The sequence below is a fragment of the Zingiber officinale genome, chromosome 5B, assembly GCF_018446385.1.
Source record: "Zingiber officinale cultivar Zhangliang chromosome 5B, Zo_v1.1, whole genome shotgun sequence".
In the NCBI taxonomy this organism is placed as follows: Eukaryota; Viridiplantae; Streptophyta; class Magnoliopsida; order Zingiberales; family Zingiberaceae; genus Zingiber; species Zingiber officinale.
The window spans coordinates 28,104,007-28,127,102 of record NC_055995.1 but is presented as its reverse complement, the minus strand read 5'-3'; the positions used below and the strand labels follow the sequence as shown (position 1 = coordinate 28,127,102).

Genomic DNA, 23,096 nt, shown 5'->3' with positions numbered 1-23,096 from the left:
CGTGGACGACATTCTCATCAAGTCCGTCCGAGCGACCGATCTCTTTAAAGATATGGAGGAGACTTTCCGAACGCTGAGGAGGTATGGAGTTAAACTAAATCCCCAGAAGTGTCTGTTCGGAGCAAAAGGAGGGTGTTTCTTGGGTTACATAGTGACCGAGCGGGGTATCGAAGCAAATCCCAGCAAGGTGAAAGCATTACAAGATATGTCGCCCCCAAGAAATCTGAGGGAAGTGCAGTGTTTGACCGGTCGGATAACTGCTCTGTCTAGATTCATCTCCAAGACCACCGACCGGAGCCTGCCTTTTTTCAAAGTCTTGCGCAAAGCTACTAAGTTTCACTGGGACGAAGAATGCGATCGGGCGTTCGAAGATCTGAAGGCATACTTGAACTCTCTACCTGTGCTAGCCAAGCCAACTATGGGTGAGCCACTTTGTATCTATTTATCTTCAACTGAGCAAGCAGTCGGCTCAGCACTAGTGAGGGCGAGCGGAGAAGAGCATGTATATTTTCTGAGCCATATTTTAAAAGATGCTGAATCTCGCTACACTGGTCCTCGTCGCTCGGCGCCTCCGTCCCTATTTCTTGGCTCATACCATTATCGTCTGGACGAATAGTCCATTGGGAAGAGTGCTATTGAACCCAGAAGCGTCCGGACGGCTCATCAAATGGACAACGGAGTTGAGCGAATTCGACATCCAGTACCAACCCCGTTCGGCTATAAAGGCTCAATCCTTGACAGATTTTATCACCGAAGTACAAAAGCCCGAGCCCGAAGCTATGTGGAAGATATTTATGGACGGATCGTCCACTAGGCTCGGGAGCGGGATAGGAGTACTGCTGCTCTCTCCCCCACGAAGAAAAGATGCACCTATCCGTCCGGCTGGATTATAGAGCTACAAACAATGAAGTGGAGTATGAAGCCCTCATAGCCGGCTTGCAAGCAGCCCGGCATGTTGGGGCCGGTCGGGTGACGCTTCACTTGGATTCTCAGCTGGCCACTCAGCAGCTCTCTGGCACCTTTGGAATTAATAACGCGCGGCTCAAACTCTATGCGGAAGCCTTCGAAAAGATCAGGGCTGACTTTAGAGAGGTCATTATCCAAAAGATACCCCGGGCGAAAAATCAAGCGGCCGATGAGTTAGCCAAACTCGCAAGTTCAATAACGTCGGTCGCCATCCAGCAGCCAATTGAACAAGTATCTTTGGTGGCGCACGTCGACCGGATGGAGGGCCTCACGTTTCCGAACGACTGGAGGACACCCATCATGGAGTTTCTTCGCTCGGGCGCTACACCGTCCGATCGGGATGAAGTCCAGCTGCTAAGGAGGAGAGCCGGCCGGTTCACACTCATCGGAGATCAACTTTACAAGAAGGCTTTCTCCTGCCCGCTTTTGAAATGCGTGAGCTTGGAAGATGCAGCGAACATCCTCCAAGAAGTGCATCAAGGGTCGTGCGGAGGACATCCGGACGGACGATCGCTGGCTAAGAAGATCCTGCTGGCCGGATACTTTTGGCCAACCCTGCAACCAGACGCCACTCGGACAGTCGCGACGTGCCTTTCTTGCCAAAAGTATCATAACTTCTCTCACCGACAGGCGGAGGAAATGAATGCAGCTACCGTGTCCTGTCCGTTCGACCAATGGGGAATGGATATCGTGGGTCCGTTTCCTATGGCGACCGGGCAGCGGAAATTTCTACTATTGGCGGTCGATTATTTTTCCAAGTGGGTGGAGGCCGAGCCGCTAGCCAAGATCACCGAGCAGATGGTCAAGAAGTTTATTTTTCAACATATTATTTGTCGGTTCGGCATCCCCCGTCGGCTCGTTTCCGATAATGGGCGGCAGTTCGCGGGGAAGTTGCTCGAAGATTGGTGCAAAAGCTATGGCATCGAGCAACACTTCACGTCCGTGGCGTACCCCCAAAGCAATGGTCAAGCTGAAGTAGCCAATCGGGAAATTCTTCGCATTCTGCGCGCTCGGCTCGACCATTTGGGAGGAAGCTAGGTAGATGAAGTGCCGGGCGTCCTATGGGCCATCCGAACAACCCCAAAGGAAGGAACGAGTGTCACGCCTTTCCACCTAGTGTATGGCGGCGAAGCGGTTATCCCTGTCGAAGTCGGCGTCGAGTCCGTCCGGATCCGGAACTATGATGATGACAACGCCGAGCGGAGGAACATGGAGCTTGATTTGGTCGACGAAGAGCGAGTCAAGGCGTCCGTCCGGCTGATGGCGTACCGGCAAAGAATGAAGCAAAATTACAACCGACGTGTAATCCCTAGAGCATTCCAAGTTGGTGATCTTGTCTGGAAGAAAGTAAAGTCGGTCGGCGACGTCGGCAAGCTGGAAGCTTCATGGGCGGGCCCCTTCAAAATCATCGAAAAGCTTCGTTCAGGTGCTTATTATCTGGAGGCTGAAGACGGACGGCAGCTGGACCGACCATGGAGCGCAAATCATCTCCAGCCGTATCGAGCTGGATAAGAGGTGCGATAATGTAATTTTACATATACTGGGGTCGCCTATGTACTTGTAATGCAGGGAGCAAAAGTGATTAAAGGATGACCAATAGCTTCGTCGAACGGCCGTATTAAAGGATGGCAAATGACTTCGCCGAACGGCAGTGTTAAAGTTAGCCTTAACGGCCGTCGAGCTCCGACGTTAAAAATCGAGAGACGAGCCGGCGCCTATAAACCCTCCGAGCGGAAGACCGTCGAGCTCCGACGTTAAAAATCGAGAGACGAGCCGGCGTCTATAAACCCTCCGAGTGGAAGACCGTCGAGCTCTGACGTTAAAATTCGAGACCGTCGAGCGCCGATGGTAAAAATCGACGTTAAGAAGTGAGCAACCGGAGTCTATAAAGCCTCCGGACGTATAGCTTTCTGCGTGGTCCTACTCGGTTGTAGAGGCCGACCCATGATCGGGCCTGCCGTTAAGGCAAGAATAAAGACAACGAACGGCCGATCGACGCCCTTATAAAGAATACTTAGCTCGAAAAAATTATTATGACTGAAACAAAGGCTAAGGATGAATATTATGCCAGCAAGCAAATAACAAGCAAAAGCAGATTTCATTTACGCCAAATGACGGACAAGTAAAAGCATGAATAACAAGGGTGTTAGCGCCGAACTACGGGCGTACAAAAAGTGATTCAAATACTCCTCACTCATCGAAGTTAAAAAGGGCGTCCGGGATAGAACCCATCATGACTGCCAAATCTTCGGGGGGGACAGACAGCTCGGCTGGTAGGTGACCCTTAGTCTTCAGATAATTAACCGACACCTTGATGGCCTCCTCAAAAGTTAGGGACAGCTTGTCGCTGAACTTTTCACCAAATTCGTCCGAGCGGACGAAAGCTTTGCACACTTCTGCCGACCGACCGGGCTCTCCATCTTGATATTCTTTAAGCGTGGCTTTGAAAGCGTCAAAGGCAGCCTGGAGATCTTTCAAAGCCCCTTCCGATTTAGCCTGATCAGCCGAGCGGCCCTCCCGTTCAGTTTTCAGCAAGGCGTCCAAGTCTTTCACGCGCTGTTCCAGCCCCCGGTTTTCCACCTTCATCATGTCCATATCGTCGATAGCCTTGCGTTTCCGGGTGGTCGCGGTCTTTATCTCCTTGTCACGTTGCTTGACCAAAGCCTCGAGTCGAGCCACCTCACTCGACAAGTCGGAGGACTTATTCCGTTCGGCTTCCAATAGCTTTTTGGCTTTCTCCAGAGCGGCCGTGGATTGTCCCCTGCTCTCCCCCGAAGCTTTGAGCTTTTTCATCTCATCCTCCAGCTCAGCTAAGCGGTTGCTGATAGCAATCTGCTCCACCCAGTTCTGCGAATGGATGTGATCAAGTTAGAAGTTAAATCAAAGTAACCAGCAAGGCAAAGGATATACCCCAGTCGCCTGCTGCAAATTGTTGTCGCCTAGTTGACCAGGAGTCATAAGCGCGATACGGAGCCGAGCATCCTCCCAAGCTTTGGCGAGGGGACCCGTGAGAGTGATCTGCTGCTCGGGAACCGTTGGCCGATCAGCAGCCGCTAAGTATTCTTCCGAAGGAAGTCGCTGAACAGTTGTTATCAACCGCGGGTCGCTCGGGTCACCTTGAGGCGCAGTTGCTTTACCAGACGGCTCGCCGCTTGAGGAAGGAAGGTCGCCCAATCGTCTAAGGCGACGCATAGTCCGGGGAGGACTAGAGGGTGGCACCTCGGCTGTGGCCATAGGAGAGCCGAGCGGCGTGGGGGTACTCTCTATGGAGGCTGTCCCGGAGATTACCGGAGCTTCATCACCCAGCTCGGAGCGATGTACATCAAATGGAGTTGGCTGAGAGACTTGCTCTGGCCGTCTGCGCTTCCGAGTGGCTAGGGGAGCTTCATCGGCAGAGCGGCTCTCTACCCCGACTTGAGCAGACGCTATATCGCCCGCAGCCTCGTTGAGAGAGGCGGAGGCGGCTAAGGCCTCAGGGACAATCTGAGTCCCCTCACCCTCTCCGGTGGCTGGGCCAGCTAAGACCAAGCCCTGTTCGGCGATCTCCCTATTCTTTGCCGCCTAAATCTCAGGCGCGCCACATGACTTCGGCTGCAGAAGCAAAGAATAAATCAGTTAGAATAAAAGAAAGAGGACGATAAGAGCACTTACTCATGTTGCAAGGCAAGTCGGCTGGGACGGGGGACAAGCCGAATATATACAGCACTCCCGAAAGGAGCAGCTTGTCGATGTGGTAGCGCTGGCTGACCAGCCAGTCGGCTGCATGAAGATATACTGGATCGCCCCTAAACTTGCCGAGCTCCGGTTGTGTCGGCATCGCCGTCTGCCATTTGATACGGAAAGCCGGTGGCTCGGGGAAATGCATATAGAAAAAATGCTCCTTCCAGTGTTTGTTGGAGGTCGGCATATTATCGAAAAGAACAAAACCTATCCTAGATTGGAAAACGAAGGTACCCCACTCGACTTGCTTAGGATAGTAGAAGTAGTGGAAAACTTTGGGGTCCAAGGGGATGCCGTTCAGTTTAAAGAGAATTACCACCCCGCTCAGCAACCTAATGGAGTTCGGAACTAGCTGGCCAAGCGGGATGCGAAAGTAGTTGCACACTTGTAAGAAGAATCGATGTGGAGGAAATCGCAGCCCAGCCAAAAATTGGTCTCGGAAAAAGAGAACGGTGTCGGACGGCGGGTCATGAGGCCGGTCGGTGGGTGTGGCTAATACTATGTGGTGGTCGGCAGGTAGGTTATATGCCCGAGTGAGGCGCAGGGCGTCCTCCTCATCAAACCGGCTCTCCATGGTCGTGTACCAAAGATCAGGAGCGCCGACGGTCGGCTGGGAAGTGCTAGTCATGGTCGAAAGTAAAAAAGAAATGCGGGACAAAAAGAAAGAGAAATCAAGCAGGGAAGAAAGGTGGCAGAACGACAAGGGCAGCTAACAGAAAGTGTAAAGGAATGAGGAAGTGAAGAAAAGAAGGGCTTACGAGTAAAAGGATGATCGAAAGGGGTTGCGAGGTCGTCGGAGAGCTGAGAAACGGAGTCGCCGGAGCAGAAAGAAGCCGCAGGGCGTCGAAGTGCGATAGAGCAGAAATGCGGCGGAAAGGAGATATCGGGAGCTTTATAACGTTGGCCTCGAATAGCCTCAGCCGTCCGATTCAGGTCGTAAAGAACGAGGCTATCATCTAGCCGCTCATTTCAAACGGCGGCTGTCCCATCGGAGGTGAGGCCGGCGCCGTACGCTGACGACAGGGGTAGCGCCACGTGTCAGCAGGACACAGGGCGCATTTAATTAACGCCCCTTACTGCGCACAGCGCGCGTGCTTGGCGTTAATGGAGGAGATTCGGCGTAAATTCCGAGGGGATACTGAAGGCGTCAGCATGGTAGCGCCGAACGGGCATGAAGAAGAAGGTAAGCCAAGCGGACGAACCTTCCCGGGCCCAGCATAGTGGTGATCACTCAGTCAGGCCGGCAGTCCAGTCAGTCGGACTCCGCCTCCCTCGACTATACTTGAGGGGAAGGCAAGTGATCTGGTGGTAAGGTCAGGGGACCTTCATGAGGGAAAGATCAACGACGCGTGGAGGTCAACAGTCAAAGGGGGGTCAACCCCATGGGCTCGACGAGCGGGCAGGACAGGCCGATCACTAGGCAATGATTTTCACCCGAGAGAACAACCATTTGGCCGTGAGCTCAAATTTCCAAGGGAAAAAGATCATATGGCCGAGCGGATAGTTCGCTCGGCCGCGTTGCAAATCGAGAGTGAAGGCCGAGCGGTTGTCCGCTCGGCCAGGACGTCGGGCTATGAGAGCCGAGCAGGCGACGACTCTGAACCTTCTCGGACGGGCAACCACCTACGCTGGACCAAAGGCGAATATTCTGGCCGAGCGGCTTGATGGCCGATCCGGGAAGAGGAAGTCAAAAAGTATGAGACAGCGGGTACGTCATCTCAGTAACCCCTGTTGCTGACAACTGGCATTTTTTAAAATCGGACCACACTCAGTATCGTACGACAAAAGCTTCTGTTGTCCCATCAAGGAGACGCTCAGATTGTAGCAGTATGGCGGTAGACATGCTCTTCTGACAATCCCATGCTGCGGTATGATGTAGGACACATGTACATCTTGTTTTATGTGCACCAAGTTCCCATGGCTCTATATAAAGGCCATTAGACTTCACCGGAGGTATGCAATCAAGGATCCCTGGAGCCACTTTCTTATTGTTCATCTTTCTGACTTGAGTGTCGGAGGGTCGTCGCCGGGAACACTTTCCCGGCCCGACTTCTTTGCAGGTTCGCCGGAGCTCCACACGATCAGTCGAAGATCTGCGTCAGCAACCGGAGAGCGCCACGTGCCCAGCGTCCGTTGATTCAGCTTTCGGACAAGATTACTAATATAATAACAAACATATATATTTAGTATTTATTTCTTTAACTTATCAAAGGGTGAGATTTAGCTTGATAAATCAATAGGCCCGATAAGTTGGGAAATGATATTACTTATAGTCTGTGTTGTTGATTATAAAAAAAACTATGTCCTAGTAATTTAGGTTGAGAATGTCCCCAAGAGGAGCTCATAAGGATTGTCATGTTAAACCCTGCAGGTGGATTTAGTCCGACATGACAATGAGGTTGAGTGGTACTACTCTTGGAGCTAGATATTAATTAAATGAGTTGTCAGTAACTTACTTAATTAGTGGACATTTGTTATCTTAAACACAGGGAGACTAACACACTCATGATAAGAAGGAGCCCATAATGTAATTTGGGATTGGTGCGGTAGTGCAATAATAACTCTCTAGTGGAATGAGCTATTATTGATGAACTTGAGTTGTGTCTTCGGGGCGAACACGGGATACTCAAGTTCATCGGAAGGTCAAAATCAATTTCTCCTCTAGGTCCCTATCGTAGCCTCATTAAAGCCTCAAGTCCATCCAAATAAAAGCCCTTCTTGGTGTCCAAGAGAGGGCCGGCCCAAGGCTTGGTGACCAAGCCAAGGGCCGGCCACCATCTTCTCTTAAGGGGCCGACCACCATCTTCTCTTAAGGGGTCGGCCCCTTGCTTGGTGCCCAAGCAAGAAGGGGTCGGCCATATTAATTCAAAAGTGAATGGTGTTTTGAATTTTTAAAATCTTCTCTTTGTAGAAAACTATAAGTTTTAAAAGAGAAATTTTAAAATGAAAAACTTTCCTTATTTGAATTAGGCAACATGGTTTAATAGAGAGTTTTAAAAGTTTTAAAACTTTCCTTTTTTTAATCATCCTCATGGTTTTAGAAAAAGGAAGAGAAGTTTAAAAATTAAAATTTTCTATTTTTGTAACCATGTTAAAAAAGGAAATTTTTAGAAGAGAAATTTTAAATTTTAAAACATGGTTTTAATTTTTAAAACTTTTCTTTTTTAACATCCACTTTAAGAAAGAGAGCTTGTAAAATTTTATAAGAGGATTTTTTCTTTTATAAAATTTTATAAAAATTATTTTTCCTTCTTGATGATGTGGTCGGCCACCCTTGCTTGGGCACCAAGCAAGGGGCCGGCCAATCAAGTTAAATCAATCCATGTTTGATGATTGAATCAATCAAGAGGAAAGAAAAGGAAAAATTAAAAGGGAAAAGGAAAAACAAGAGGAAGATTTTAATTTTTGTAAAAATTCTTTCCTTATTTACCTTAGGCAAGTAATATAAAAGAAGGGGAGAGGAGGCCTCATGAGATAACAATTCTTATTCTCTTGTTGGTGATCCTCTTGTGGCCAACTCTCTCTCTCTCTTTTCCCTTTGCTCTCTTTTGCTCCTTGGTGGTGGTGGTGGCCGAAACATAGAGAAGAGGGAGAAGCTCTTTGGGTGGTGTTCATCTTAGAGGCTTGTCACCCACACGAAGTCCAAGGCGAGGCGAGGAATACGGTAGAAAATCTCAAGATCATTAGCATACAAAGAGAAGGTATAACTAGTAATCTTCTTCCGCATCATGCTAGTTATTTTTCTTTGTATGAATTCTAAACACAAGAGGCATTAGATTCTAGTTTTTCGAATTTGTTATTCGAGTTTGTGTTTTTTTTTGTTTTTCGAATTTGTGATTCGATTGTTCCTTTTGGTTAAACCTAGAGTTATATAAGGAAATTAAATATTAGCTTTCCTTAAAAGGCTTTGTCTAGGAAGTGGTGGTTGCTCCCATATCCAAGAAGGCCTAGTGCCTCGTCATGTCTAACCTGGAAGCCAATTTTGGAAATTAATATTTAATTGAATTTATAACATAGGTGGATTTGGATCAATAGTGTTAAGTTCCGCTTGCGATCCAAGTCTAAACCATTAAGAACAGACAAGTTAAATTTGAAATCAATAATGTTAAGTTCCGTTTATGATTCCTAATTTAACTTCTAAAAAACACAATAGGTTATTTAGGAAAGGTTTGACACTTGTACAAAATTTTATTCAGTGGAACCGGTACGATCTTCCTAGGACTAACCAACAATTGGTATTAGAACTAGGATTTGCCTCTGTGTGATTTGGTTTTCAAATTAATTATGCACATGTCATACATAATTTAGGCAGAATAATAGTAGGATATGCTAACTTTGTGGTTGCAGGCTCCAACTATTATGGCATATAGATATTGTGTGTGATTGGACCCTTGGACATGTCAAGGGTATTATTTTATATGTGCATGATTGTATTTAACTAATATAGCAGGAGCTATATTAGCCCTAGGTTTTTAGAATTTTATTTTTCGATCTAGATTACATGTACATTCCTTTGTGAAATATAGGATCGATATATGTAAAATTCTATATTTGTCGCGGATCGTATTCTTGCAAGGCGTGGTGCGATTGGAGGACCAGAGGCGCAGCGGAAATAAGAAGCAAGATAGATGCGATGACTGGACCCGATGGCGGTGGCTAAAGATGGCAGCAGCTAGGGTTGGAGCATACTAAAGACAGTGATGGAGAAGGCCATAATAGTTGAAAAATTAATTTTCAAATTTATTGCTTTTATTTACTGTGATGTATGTGTGCATGATATGCTAAGATAGGTTAAAATCCTCAATTTTAAATAACTAAGTAGGAGAAGAATTTTAATAAATTCCACGGTCTCCATTACTGGTTTGTAAGTGATGCAAATAAACTTGCGCGTTGGCTCTGAGTGCATTCCTCCATATCGGATGAGTTTGTTTGTGGATCACTAAATCAAACTTTCATTTTGGATGACTATAGGAAATTAATCAAGAGCGTGTGAGCTTTCCATCGGAAGGGACACAATCTTATTAATGAACTAAGGGTCAAGTAATGGTATACACTTAGACACGTCTAATAGTATTCTCCCTATCGAAGTCACTGCTATTATTTATGTGACCGAAGGAAAACCAACTATTAATTTTATTTGTCATAAAGTTAGGTTGACAAGAATAAAATTAATGGGTAAAACCTCCTCTTACAAATGTTTGATTTTGTATACGTCCACACTATCGTGGCATGTAAAATTCACGGTGATTTGAGGTGTTGGTTAATTTAAAATAGTATTGTTTGAGGAATCAATATTATTCTAAATTTAGAGTCTTGACTAAAGTTTATTTGTTTTGTGATTTTTAGGATGACTTTCAACCACCATTATTCGAAAAGAAAATAGACTACTGGTCCCAACTATATAGATTGAAAAACCTTGATATTGTCTTATAACTGAAAGCTATAAGTTCAGAGGTATGCCAGATACACACCTAATGGTGATTCTACCGAGGAGATTGAGTATTATAAGAAATGGGTAAAAGATGAGGCATGGTGTTATATTTTAGCTTCAATGTCAAATGTATTACATCGAAGATTTTATATATGATGATAATGAACCTTCTCAATTAGGTCTTGAATCACTAACAGAAGGCAAGAGGCAAATGAAAGTATGGGCATAAAAGAAGTATATCCATGTTTATGCTACCTTTACTTAACTTCAACTGAAGCCAAATAGTTCTTGGGTGAAACAATAATGATGCTGATTGCAGTTAACTATCCACCTCCATAAGAACACAGCAACCATTGAAATTTCAAGTTCCCTTGTAACAAATATTGGTTTCTGGAACAAAGGATTTGTGTTAATTTCACACATCATTCACAGAAAAAGTCGGCAAGAAGAAGAAGAAGAGCTTTTCAAGAAAGAAGGTGAATAAACCTCATGGTACAGGACAAAAGGCTGGAATGAAGAAGTCAAGGGCAGTGCTTCATCCAAGGTCAGAAGGACATTGAAGGACTGCCTCGTAGGAATCGTAAAGGTATATCTCATTCTCTAGTAGTTGAAACATGTTTAGCGGTGTTATCTACAGACGGTGTGTAGATACGGAGTCACTGATCATGTGCAACTCTTGCAATGGTTCAATAAACCCACGACTATTTGAAGGAGAGATAACCGCCTACACGAGCAATGCTACTAAGGTACTGCTGCAGGAGACGCGTCTACTTATTTTGATAGGAATAGAAGTTTGATTTTAAGAAATTGTCTTTACGCACCAATTTTAGAAAGAATTTAATTTTAGTTTTAAACTGTTTGGATGAATATTCTATTTCTTTCAAGAATGATGTAGTTATAAAGAGAAATAGAGTTATTATATGTTTTGGTTTGGTTGGCAATTTATATATATTAAATCCAATTTCTCCTATAAAGTAACAAATGGAAATTAATAACACATCTTCTAACTCTAATAAGATAAAGAACCTTCGGAGATGAACCAAACATATCTTCGACATCTAAGGCTTGGTCATATTAACTTAAGTATGATTCAAAAGCTTATAGCCGATGGACTCTTGGTATATTAAAGTTGGAAAACTTTCCAACTTGTGAATCTTAAGGTAAATTGACCAAGAGACCTTTTAAGGCCAAGGGATAGAGCCAAAATGTATTAGAACTGGTTCATTCCGATTTGTGTGGTCCTATGTCTATCCAGGCAAGAGGTGGTTTCGAATACTTTATCTCTTTATGACGATTATTATTCGATATACGGATACATTTACTTGATGTACATGAAGTCCGAGTGTTTTGATAAGTTCAATAGACAAGGTCATGTGGAGAAACGTCTTGGTAAAAGTATCAAAACACTACGGTCCGATCGTGGTAATGAATACCTCTTAGGAGAGTTTAGGAATTACTTATCGAGGCGGATTCAATCTCGGTTGTTGCACTGTACACTCCAGATGGAATGGTGTGCGAATGAAGGAAGGAGACTTATGGAGATGGTTAGATGATGAGTTATTCAATTACAAATTTGTTTTAGGGATACGCCTGAAATAGCAACATTCTCCGAACTTAGTACCTTCTAAATCAAGAAGATTTCATGTGAATGCGAAGGCGAAGTCTAAGACATATTCGGTTGGGGTAGTCCAACATATCGAAAGCGAGAATAAGTTAGAATATCGTATGAGTTCACATGTTTGTGGGTTATCCTAGAGGAACGAAGGTGATTTATTTTATAGTCCTAAAGACCGGAAGGTCATTGTTAGCACCAATAGAAGAAGATTATATAATGGATCACAAGTCCAAAAGTAAAATTGTTCTAGAAGAAATGAGAGAGGACATCTACTGACCAACAAGACAAGATGAAGTACGAGACGCAACACGTGTTACACAATGATACACTGCATTTGCATCGTCGTAGTGGGAGGGGGAGGTAACCCCGAGAGATTCATGTTTTGGGAGTCTTGGACTTGATCCCGTAAACATGAACCGATCCCGGACATATGATAAGCATTCCAAGATATAGATCAGATCTTGATAAAAGGCAATGATTACTAATAGAGTCTATGTATTCTAATAAGGTCTAGGAGCTTGTAGAACCACCGGTGTAAAATCCGTTGGATGCAAGTGGATCTACAAAAGGAAAAGAGGACGGAAGGTAGAAACCTTCAAGGCAAGGCTTGTTTCGAAAGATAGAATCGATTATGAGGAGACTTTTTCGCCAGTAGCTATGCTATAGTCTATCCAAATACGCTTATCCATTCGCTCATATGGATTATGAGATTTGACAAATGGATGTCAAGACAGTATTCCTTAACGAAGTCTTGAAGAAAACATCCATATGAAGCAACCAGAAGGTTCATTGAAAAGGCAAAGAGCATCTAGTGTGTATAGATCCATTTATGGACTCAAGCAAGCTTCAAGATCTTAGAACATCCGGTTTAATGAAGTAATCCAGTTATATGGATTTATTTAGTGTCCGGATGAGTCTTGTGTATAGAAATGTATGTAAACGTGGTGGTATTTCTTGTACTATACGTAGATGATATTTTGTTAATTGGCAACAATATCAAGGTGTTATCGAAAGGGTATGGTTGTCCAAATAATTCGATATGGAGGACTTAGGAGAATGTGCACACATCTTGGGATCAAAGTCATAAGGGATCGCAAGAAAAGGATGTTGTGTCTATCTCAAGCTTCATATAGATACAATCCTTGCTCGCTTTAGCATGTAACTCCAAGAAAGGTTTCTTACCTTTTAGGCATGAAGCGCTTTATCTAAAGAGATGTCTCGAATACATCAAAGGAGAAGATAGGACAATGGCGTTCCCTCGGCTTGTGGAAGCCTAATATATGCACGCAATAGACGACCGATATCCGTCGGCATGGTTAGCAGATATCAAAGTAACCCCGGACAGGACATCGATGCAGAAGCATATATTCAAGTACCTTAGAAGGACTAGAGATTATATGCTAGTTTACCAGCATGATTTGCTCGATTCTGCATCTCCAATCGATAGGGACATGAAGTCTATATCGCTATGTGTACTTTAGGAGGTGGAGCTATTGCATGGAGTGTTGCGAAACGCTTGCGACTCAACCACGGAGTAGCATGCACGACGCCAAAGAAGTTGGATGGCTCGGAACTTCCTAATGGACTTAGATGTGATTCCGGTTTGCCAAAATCATCACAATTTATTTTGATAATAGTTGAACTCGAAGAACCACGATCCCATAAGGCGAGTAAATATATAGAGCGCAAGTACCACCTGATACGAGACATCGTCAAGCGAGGAGAAGTTATCATCGCCAAGATTGCATCAACAGATAACCTGGCAGATCCTTTCACTAAGGCCCTTCCGGTGAAAGCTTTTGATCGGCATGTGGAGGGGATAGGAATCAAATGTATGGCAGCAGATATGACAGCTTAGTCTTTTAGTATAAGTGGGAGATTGTTAAAGTGTATACTAAAAGCCTAGATTTTGTAAACATTTATTTATGAAATAAAAGAATCACAATGGTCAAATGTCTACATTTTATTTGTTAAATATAGTTGTTCAATTAATTTATAATGTAGATAACATAGTGAGTGGTGTCACACACAGAAGATCATGTTATCAGTTCTTTATAAATTATAAACAGTTGCTCACGACTAAGATGGAAAGGAACAAACCATTGGAATAGTCATAGTGTAATTAGGTATTAGTTTATCTTGACTAATAAATTATACTAGTACACTCTAAGTGTATTGAGTAGGATCATTTTAGGTAAGTTCTTTTTATACTGACTTAATAAAAGAACTAGATCTTTGTTATTATGGAAGTGTGTGCTCTTAATCCTAATATAATAACAAGCATATATATTTAGTATTTATTTCTTTAACTTATCAAAGGGTGAGATTTAGTTTGATAAATCAATAGACCCGATAAGTTGGGAAATGATATTACTTATAGTGTGTGTTATTGATTATAGAAGGAAACTATGTCCTAGTAATCTAGGTTGAGAATGTCCCCAAGAGGAGCTCATAAGGATTGTCATGTTAAACCATGCAGGTGGACTTAGTCCGACATGACAATGAGGTTGAGTGGTACTACTCTTGTAGCTAGATATTAATTAAGTGAGTTGTCAGTAACTTACTTAATTAGTGGACATTTGTTATCTTAAACACAAGGAGACTAACACACTCATGATAAGAAGGAGCCCATAATGTAATTTGGGATTAGGCCAGTGTGTGCATAACTCTAGTGGAATGAGCTATTATTGATGAACTTGAGTTGTGTGTTCGGGGCGAACACGGGATAATCAAGCTCATCGGAAGGTCAAAATCAATTTCTGCACTAGATCCTTGTCGTAGTCTCATTAAAGCATCAAGTTCATCCAAATAAAAGTCCTTCTTAGTGTCCAAGAGAGGGTCGGCCTAAGGCTTGATGACCAAGTCAAGGGTCGGCCACCATCTTCTCTTAAGGGGTCGGCCCCTTGCTTGGTGCCCAAGCAAGAAGGGGTCGGCCATATTAATTCAAAAGTGAAGGGGTGTTTTGAATTTTTAAAATCTTCTTTTTGTAGAAAACTATAAGTTTTAAAAGAGAAATTTTAAAATGAAAAATTTTCCTTATTTGAATTAGGTCACATGGTTTAATAGAGAGTTTTAAAAGTTTTAAAACTTTCATTTTTTAACCATCCTCATGATTTTAGAAAAAGGAAAAGAAGTTTTAAAATTAAAATTTTCTATTTTTGTAACCATGTTAAAAAAGGAAATTTTTAGAAGAGAAGTTTTAAATTTTAAAACATGGTTTTAATTTTTAAAACTTTCCTTTTTTTAACATCCACTTTAAGAAAGAGAGCTTGTAAAATTTTATAAGAGGATTTCTTCTTTTATAAAAATTATTTTTCCTTCTTGGTGATGTGGTCGGCCACCCTTGCTTGGTGCTCAAGCAAGGGGCCGGCCAATCAAGTTAAATCAATCCATGTTTGATGATTGAATCAATCAAGAGGAAAGAAAAAGGAAAAAGGAAAAACAAGAGGAAGATTTTAATTTTTGTAAAAAGTTTTTCCTTATTTGTCTTGGGCAAGTAATATAAAAGAAGGGGAAAGAAGGCCTCATGAGATAACAATTCTTATTCTCTTGTTGGTGATCCTCTTGTGGTCGGCCCTCTCTCTCCTTTGCTTGCTCCTGTGGTGGTGGTGGTCACAACATAGAGAAGAAGGAGAAGCTTGGGTGGTGTTCATCTTGAGGTTCACGCCCACACGACGTCCAAGGCGCGGAAAGGAATACGGTAGAAGATCTCGAGGTCATTAGCAGAGAAGGTATAACTAGTAATCTTCTTCCGCATCATGCTAGTTATTTTCTTTGTGATCCAGCAGTAAGAATGGGAGTCCCCATTTAGCAGAGTGGAGGTCGAAGGTAAAAGGCCAACCGAGCTTGGCCGAGCGGATAATGAGGGTGACGACCATGAAGCTTGAGGAAGCAATACACCCCCGGAAGTCGGTTCGACGCCATGATGAAACAGTATAGAAGTGCTGGATGGCCTACTCGAAGGAATAAAGTATCAACATGCGGCGAAGCACCCGAGACACACAGAATATCCGAACGGACGTATACCTTAGTCCGGCGACGGACGGGGATAGATGAGTGCGCCGATGCACGGAAACAAAAGCTAGAATGACAAGATGAAGATTATGCTATCTCATCGAAGATTATGTCTTCCCCATCGAGACGTGCTTCGGATCGTAGCAAGGAGGTCGCAAGAGCTCGACAAAACCATGGCAGGACAATGTGTGCAGCTCTATATAAGAGTCCGCAGACTCAGGAGATATATAAAACTCGATCTTCTTGAGCTATTTCATCGTCTTTCGACTTGAGGCGCCGACTGCCGTTGCCCGAGTGGCCGGCGAGGTCGTGACAAATGGGTCCGAGATGCCAGCTACCGCCACGATCTCAATCGATGACTCTACTGGATCGATGAATGAATTCCAAGAGGCATTAGATTCTAGTTTCGAGTTTGGTTTTTTTTTTTTTGTTTTTCGAATTTGTGATTCGATTGTTCCTTTTGGTTAAACCTAGAGTTATATAAGGAAATTAAATATTAGCTTTCCTTAAAAGGCTTTGTCTAGGAAGTGGTGGTTGCTCCCATATCCAAGAAGGCCTAGTGTCTCGCCATGTTTAACCTGGAAGCCAATTTTGAAAATTAATATTTAATTGAATTTATAACATAGGTGGATTTGGATCAATAGTGTTAAATTCCGCTTGCGATCCAAGTCTAAACCATTAAGAACAGATAAGTTAAATTTGAAATCAATAATATTAAGTTCCGTTTGCGATTCTTAATTTAATTTCTAAAGAACACAATAGGTTATTTAGGAAAGGTTTGACACTTGTATAAAAAAATTTTATTCAGTGGAACCGGTACGATCTTCCTAGGGCTAACCAACACAAATTTCATTCATGTATATAAATGTTAGATACAGATATCATTAATAAGTTTGATACATTTTTTTTAATTATAAATGTTACTTATTGTTTGTTTGTAATTTGACGCAGGAAAAGAAGCACAGAAGGCAATCGAAGCTCCTGAGACATGACGATATGTATTTTATTTTCCTTTGGATGTCTTGTTACATTTGTTGTTTGGATTATGATAGAACTTTCATGTTTGGACATTATGAGTTGTTGAACTTGTTGTTTGGATTTTGGTTATTTGTATATATGAATATGATGTGTTTAGTTTTGGAACTTGTTTGGATTTTGGTTATTTGTATATATGAATATGATGTGTTTAGTTTTGGGATGATTTGTTGAACTTGTTGTTTGGATTTTGGTTATTTGTATATATGAATATGATGTGTTTAGTTTTGGGACGATTTGTTTGGATATAAGATATATGGATGTGTTGGACATGATGTGTTTAGTTTTGAGATGACTTGTTTGGATGTTGGATATGACTTTATTGGATATAATTTGTTGAAGATGTTGTAAGTGTAATATGTAAACAGGATAATAGAAAAATCAAGAAAGATTCTGGAATTTTTTTTTTGTTTTTAGGATAAATTTTGCGACAAATCTTTTTGTCCCAAATTTATCGTAAATTTGCGACAAATGATTCTTTGCAAATTTATGATAAATATGAATTCGTCCCAAACTTAATCGCAGATTTGTGACGAAAATTAGTTTTTCGTCACAAATTAAAGAAACAACTTTTGCGATAAATAAAAATTCGTCCCAAAATTCATTGCAGATTTGGGACAAAATTTAGTTTTTCGTCGCAAATTAGGAACAATTTTTAGGACGAATCCAGATTAGTCCCAAAATTCGTCACAAATTTGTAAAGGTTTTTTCTGCTGGATGTGGTTAAAGTGACATTTTTGGGGACAAATCTAAATTTGTTGCAGATTTGCGATAAAAATATGTTTTTGTCGCAAATTTGCGACGAAAATAAGATTTTTGTTTGTCTGTAGTTATTTGTAATTATGCAACGTTTTTTGCCACGAAAAATTTTCGTTACAAATTTGGGACAAAAATATATGTTTGTCGCATATATAAAATTATGAAATTTGCAACGAATTAATATTCGTTGCAAATTTACAATGAATTTTGCGATGAAAATTGAAATTTGTCGTAAAAATTTCCAACGAAAATTATGTATTCGTCGCCAACATGTTACAACGCCATTTTTGGGACGAATATAATTTCGTCCCAAAATTCGTCGCAAAATATTTTACGACGAATTTTTTTAACAAATTCATCTCAAATTTTGTCCCTAAAAAATAATTTTTTTATAGTGACCACTGGCATATAACTAGTAGAAGTCTATTATATTTTATTTTTGTGAATTAGGATTGGGACCTGAACCATCACTAAAAGGCATCCAAGATTTTGATATCTGATTTTCCTCCCTCATCTAGTACACAGTAAAGATGGATTTTATAAGAGAGGAAATTATTACACAAGAAGTATAAATATGCCAATTGAAATATGAAATAAAGATGGTGCAAGAGACACAAGTCCAACGAAAAGTCGAGGCACAAGATAAATTGTAGCAGCTCCTCATGCGACATCAGCCTAATAGATCACTTCAATAATTTGAGCTGACTCACATCCATGAAGAGAAGATGGTTAAATAATTTTCAGTATGTACCCTATTTAGATCTTTTATTTCATTGTAGCACCCTTTTATTAACTATTTGATGTTTGCTTTAATATAACATGATATATCTTTTGTCATTTTTGATAATTCACTATGTTTAAAATTTATTTTTTTTATCAGTTATTTAAATAGTTTTTGAAAATTTATCAACTAATATTTTATAAAAAATAACTAATAAATTGATAAAAAAAAATAGTTTGATATTTTAAAAAAAAAAATAGCATCCAAATGTATTTTGATCAGAAACTAAATTAAAGAATTATTTGATATTTTTTTAAAATTTATCTTATCATTTTTTTTTCGACAGTCTCTGTGTAGTAGATGAAAGAACCCAAATAGTCTCCATGTTTACCATATTTATTAGAGTAAATCAGATTCTCTAAAATGTTAACTGAAATTGTCTTTAATTTTTTTTTGTTCTATTAATATATTTTATCGATGGGAAAAAAAATTATTACAGTTATTTCCTTGCACAAATATCAGATGGTCCAATATTACAAAACTACACAAATATACTTAAGCGAGATTTGAATCCTCATTACTCATTACTCATTACTTAAGTAGTCATCCCATCGTTTACCATCACACCATAATTCTAAGGGCTATAGTGCTAAAGTTTAGGTACGATGGAAGTAAGTAATCTTAAATTTCTCTATCAAAATGTACAATTCAATTTCACACATGAACTGATGCCTAGAGATAAAACCACCACCATCAAAAGAATGATGATGCTTAGAGTTCCACTTTTGTTCGATGGTCTTGTTGATCTTCTAGAGCAAACACAGTATACCAGCTGCACTCTGTGTCTGTGATGACAGGGGAGATAGCTGCACACCGACCAAATTCAGGTGAACCTCGACATGAGAGGGAATCCAGCAAGCGCAAAGAACACGGAGAACAGAACTTTTATCTGGGACATTCATTCATTGTTGATTCCCCCCAAAATTCTTGTATTCGTCTTTGAGCTCATGTGTTCCTTGCTTTGGTCCTCTCTTGTTGTACACACAAATCTCGTTCAACATCTCTTTCAGAAATTGCTACTCAAAGTAAAATAAAAATAATTAAACCTGAGAAAAACATATCACTGAGAACAGCAAAATTCAGGGTATCTAGCTAACATACTAAATATCTTTGAGCGAGGTATAAGGCAAAAGATAGACATTAGCTATATATCGATTCATATGTAGATCTAGACATTTTGAAGTAGTAGTTAGTACCCGAGGTTGGTCAGTCTCTAGGACCAGTTGCTTCAGCCCCCAATTGGGTTGCCTTTCGAAGAGTTTAAATAGAATGTTCAACATTTCTCTTTTGTCCTTTCGTACCCGTTTGACATCCGGCCGCTTAGACTGGGTTAGTTTTCTCTTCTCCTGTCAAAACAATAGTTTTGAAGATAAAAATTAGAGGAACTAACAATTGCAGTGCAAATGTGTGGCAATGCAATAAAGGAATAAGAGAATGCTACCTTCGAACTAGATGGAAGTTGGCCAACAACTATGCCGGGCATTGGCCTCATGAACATGCCATGATCATTCTCGAAAGTCTAAAATTGTCTAAGGAAAAAAAGAACGAACGAACAAACAAACAAACAAGGGTTTAGCTTTTCAGGCTAAAAAAAAGGAATAATAGAATGAGTCGACAGAGTAAAAAATAAAATAAAATGTATCAACCTTGACTTTTCTGGTCTCGACCGCAGCCTTGTTCGTTCTGTCGCGACATAAATTACTATAAGCCATTAAATTTTGAGGTTCCATGTCAAATTTACACTCTACCTTCCCCTCCACCGAGATCTTTCCTACATTAGCAATTACTTTTGCGATCAGACTTAACCCCATTGAAAAGCAAGCAATGATTTTATATGGGACAATAATAAATATAATGAGTTTAGGATTTACGATTTAAGGTTTGTTCGAAAGTAAATGCTTACCTTGGTTAGATTTGGAAAAAACACACATTGGTGGAAAATCTTTGGACATGTTCAGCTTGTAACTCCTGGGTGTATTAGGATTACTTTGAATCATTTCCAGTGTAAACTGCAAATCAAGAAACATAATGTTATTAATTAAAACACATTGAAAATATGTTAATTAATTTTAAATTTCTTTGATAAACTAATTCCGAATCCTAATTTCAAACGGTGAGCTGAGTAATTGCACCAAGATGAAAAATAAAAATAAAAATAAAAATAAAAAGAAGGGATACATAAAGAGAAAATTATACTTACTTGTTCGGAGGAGGGATCGTCAAGGTGGAGGAGATCAACAGTATGGGTGATCTTGGCGACGACCGGACTAGTTGTGGCGGAGGAATTGGAGGCGACCGATTGAAACGCCCTCGACAAGGCCGGCGGGCACTTCAATAGCCACACCGGTAGTTCCGCTCTAGTTGTATCTAGAAAAATTCTGTCATCCTCCATTGATCTGTCACCCCCAATTGATAGGAACATGCTTCAACGAAAAAGATAACAAAGATGAAATTGTATCTCATCGTATTAATTTATAGCATAAACGTCAGGGGAAAATTAAACAGATTAGTAAGTTAGAAAAATTATGATAAATTTGGTAACAAATTCGAAAAGTTATACAGAATATGAATGGGCCTATCCGAAAATCATATCAACTGCAATTAATATTATCTCAACATATTAAAATCTATGCTTTTATAGAATAAAAAATATATCACAGTTATATTAAAAAATTGATATGGAATTAAAATATTATCTTAACATATTAATTTATGCTTTTATAGCATATGCAAACAATATGATTTTAACCAACATACGGATATTATTTTCCTTTTTAAACATTATTACCCGTTTTATTATGTTTTACATGTTTGAGTGTTCCGTAGTTGGAAATTTCATTTTAAAAATATAATTTATTTATTTATGGAAAAAAGGTCCTTCGTTGAATTTGGAATGATATATTTTTTTTCCTATGATTTTTATTTTACTCATCGGACTGTTTGATAAGTTCAACGATCCAGATTTCATCGGAGAGCTTCTCACGTGACATCTAAGGGTGCTGATGAATGGAGTTTTGTCTGCTATTTTCGAGTCGATTCCAAAATTATTTAATTCGTATTATAAATTTTTTAGTCGAATTTAAATTTATAATATTTTATTTAATTATTCACGGATAAGCAAAACTTAGTGGAACCGAACTCTATTTATTTTTCATAATTTTATATAAATATATTCAAATTAAAATTTAAATAACACAAATTTAAATTATTTCATATTATAATTCAATTCTGAATCTGTCGAACTCAAATTTCATTCGAACTAAGTTATAGTCATAATCATAAATTCTAAGATTATATATATTTTTCCAACTCAAAATCAAATATTAATATTTTTGCAAGGCAGCTTCCTCGCACACAACGCTGATGCTTCCGCCGGTGACGGCCGTTGCCGAGCGCTGGAAGAAGTCGATGCAGTCCTCCACGGCCTCGCTCCAGACAGAGTCAAAAGCCGGACTATGGAGCTGACGAGCAGGCACCTCCTCTGCGGCTCCCGCCATCGGCCACCTCGGCTCGCGCGGCGTCGCACTTGAGACAGCAAACAACATTATCGAGTTGGATCACTTTTGTTTTTAAATTTTTTATTTTTATTTATTTATTTTTTTTTTGCCACAGAGCATGGTGGTACTATGGTCAAATCATCCGGTGATAAATTAGACATTCAGAATTTGAAATTCAAACGGATCTGAAAATATTGATTGCCAGGACTAGTCTTCATTTATATTTTTTTCGATTTATTTAAATGATTGATGAAAAACCTTTATGAGTCAGACTTGCCTAGAAGAGAAATTACTAGATTGAAATTGCTACTAAGAAGACTAGATTGCCTTATATGCTAAGTGATGAGTCAATCGAGTGTCGACTAAGTTAGCCGAGTGTTGAGTTGACAGGTCAGCTGAATGCCAAGTTAGTTGAGTCCACCAACAATCGAGTCAACCAAGTACTTTGATTAAAAGTCGAATGCTCCCAAGTGAAAATCGAGTTGAGTATTCCCATCGAGAGACCTGAATTCCCGAGTCAACTGCACTGTCGAGTCGGGAAGATAATGTCGAGTGCCAAGTCGGGAAGTTGTTGATTGCTTAGGAAAGTAGAATGTCAAGGCTTGTATTTGATGTAATTTCCTTAAAATAGATTTGACCCCATCCAGCAGTGCTTCGAGGTTACGAGGAACGTCTATTTTCTATGATACAATGAGAAGACCAAGTTAACAACCAAGCATTGATTGTTTATGATAAACAAAGTGTGTACCCAATTGCTATCATGAAGATTCTATCAAACGAAATGCACAATAGTGAATAATTTTGTGGACAAACGTAGAAAAATTTCCTTGCTATTGTTTTTCCACTTGCTCAGGTCATGGACACTTTATATAAAAAAAATGATAATCTCAGTTAGTCTCATTGACTATCCCTGAGAGTGATCGACTCAACCCTACGAAAATTTTCTAACGATCATCAGAGTAAATCGAAAAGTACATGCAGTGGACAACCCAGAAGCCCAGCATCATTTGGTTGCGCCCTACATTTAGAGGAAAAGTTTTTACAAATATGTCATAGTTGAAGATCGAACTGCAGATACCTAAGTAATAATTTAGATGTCCTACTACGATACCATAACCCCGGAAGCATGGACTCTTTATATAAGAGTTTCATACCTATATTGCATTCAATGGTCATTCATTGACCCTAGACGTTCAATAATCAATTGATGACTATTCCAATCGGCAATTACAGGTTGTGCATTAATCACATATTAATACTAAAGGATGATCCAGGTGG

General features: G+C 40.5%; 2 protein-coding genes across 2 annotated transcripts in view; one reads left to right on the top strand and one right to left on the bottom strand.

Moving 5' to 3' along the window:
• The window catches only part of LOC121984285, a 32,335-nt gene extending 15,396 nt beyond the window's left edge, over positions 1-16,939 (top strand). The window contains exon 3 of the mRNA XM_042537149.1: positions 16,698-16,939. The gene's annotated coding sequence lies outside the window, so the exon portion shown is untranslated. The remainder of the gene's footprint in view (positions 1-16,697) is intronic.
• Positions 16,940-19,153: 2,214 nt separating this feature from the next.
• On the bottom strand, positions 19,154-20,713 carry LOC121987315 (general transcription factor IIF subunit 2-like). Its single transcript, XM_042541174.1, has 6 exons — positions 20,522-20,713; positions 20,225-20,330; positions 19,968-20,092; positions 19,763-19,840; positions 19,518-19,667; positions 19,154-19,337 (listed from the first exon to the last, which is right to left on the bottom strand). The coding sequence occupies exons 1-6, from the start codon at positions 20,711-20,713 to the stop codon at positions 19,224-19,226; spliced, it is 765 nt and encodes a 254-aa protein (XP_042397108.1). The 3' UTR covers positions 19,154-19,223.
• Between the last annotated feature and the right edge of the window lie 2,383 nt (positions 20,714-23,096).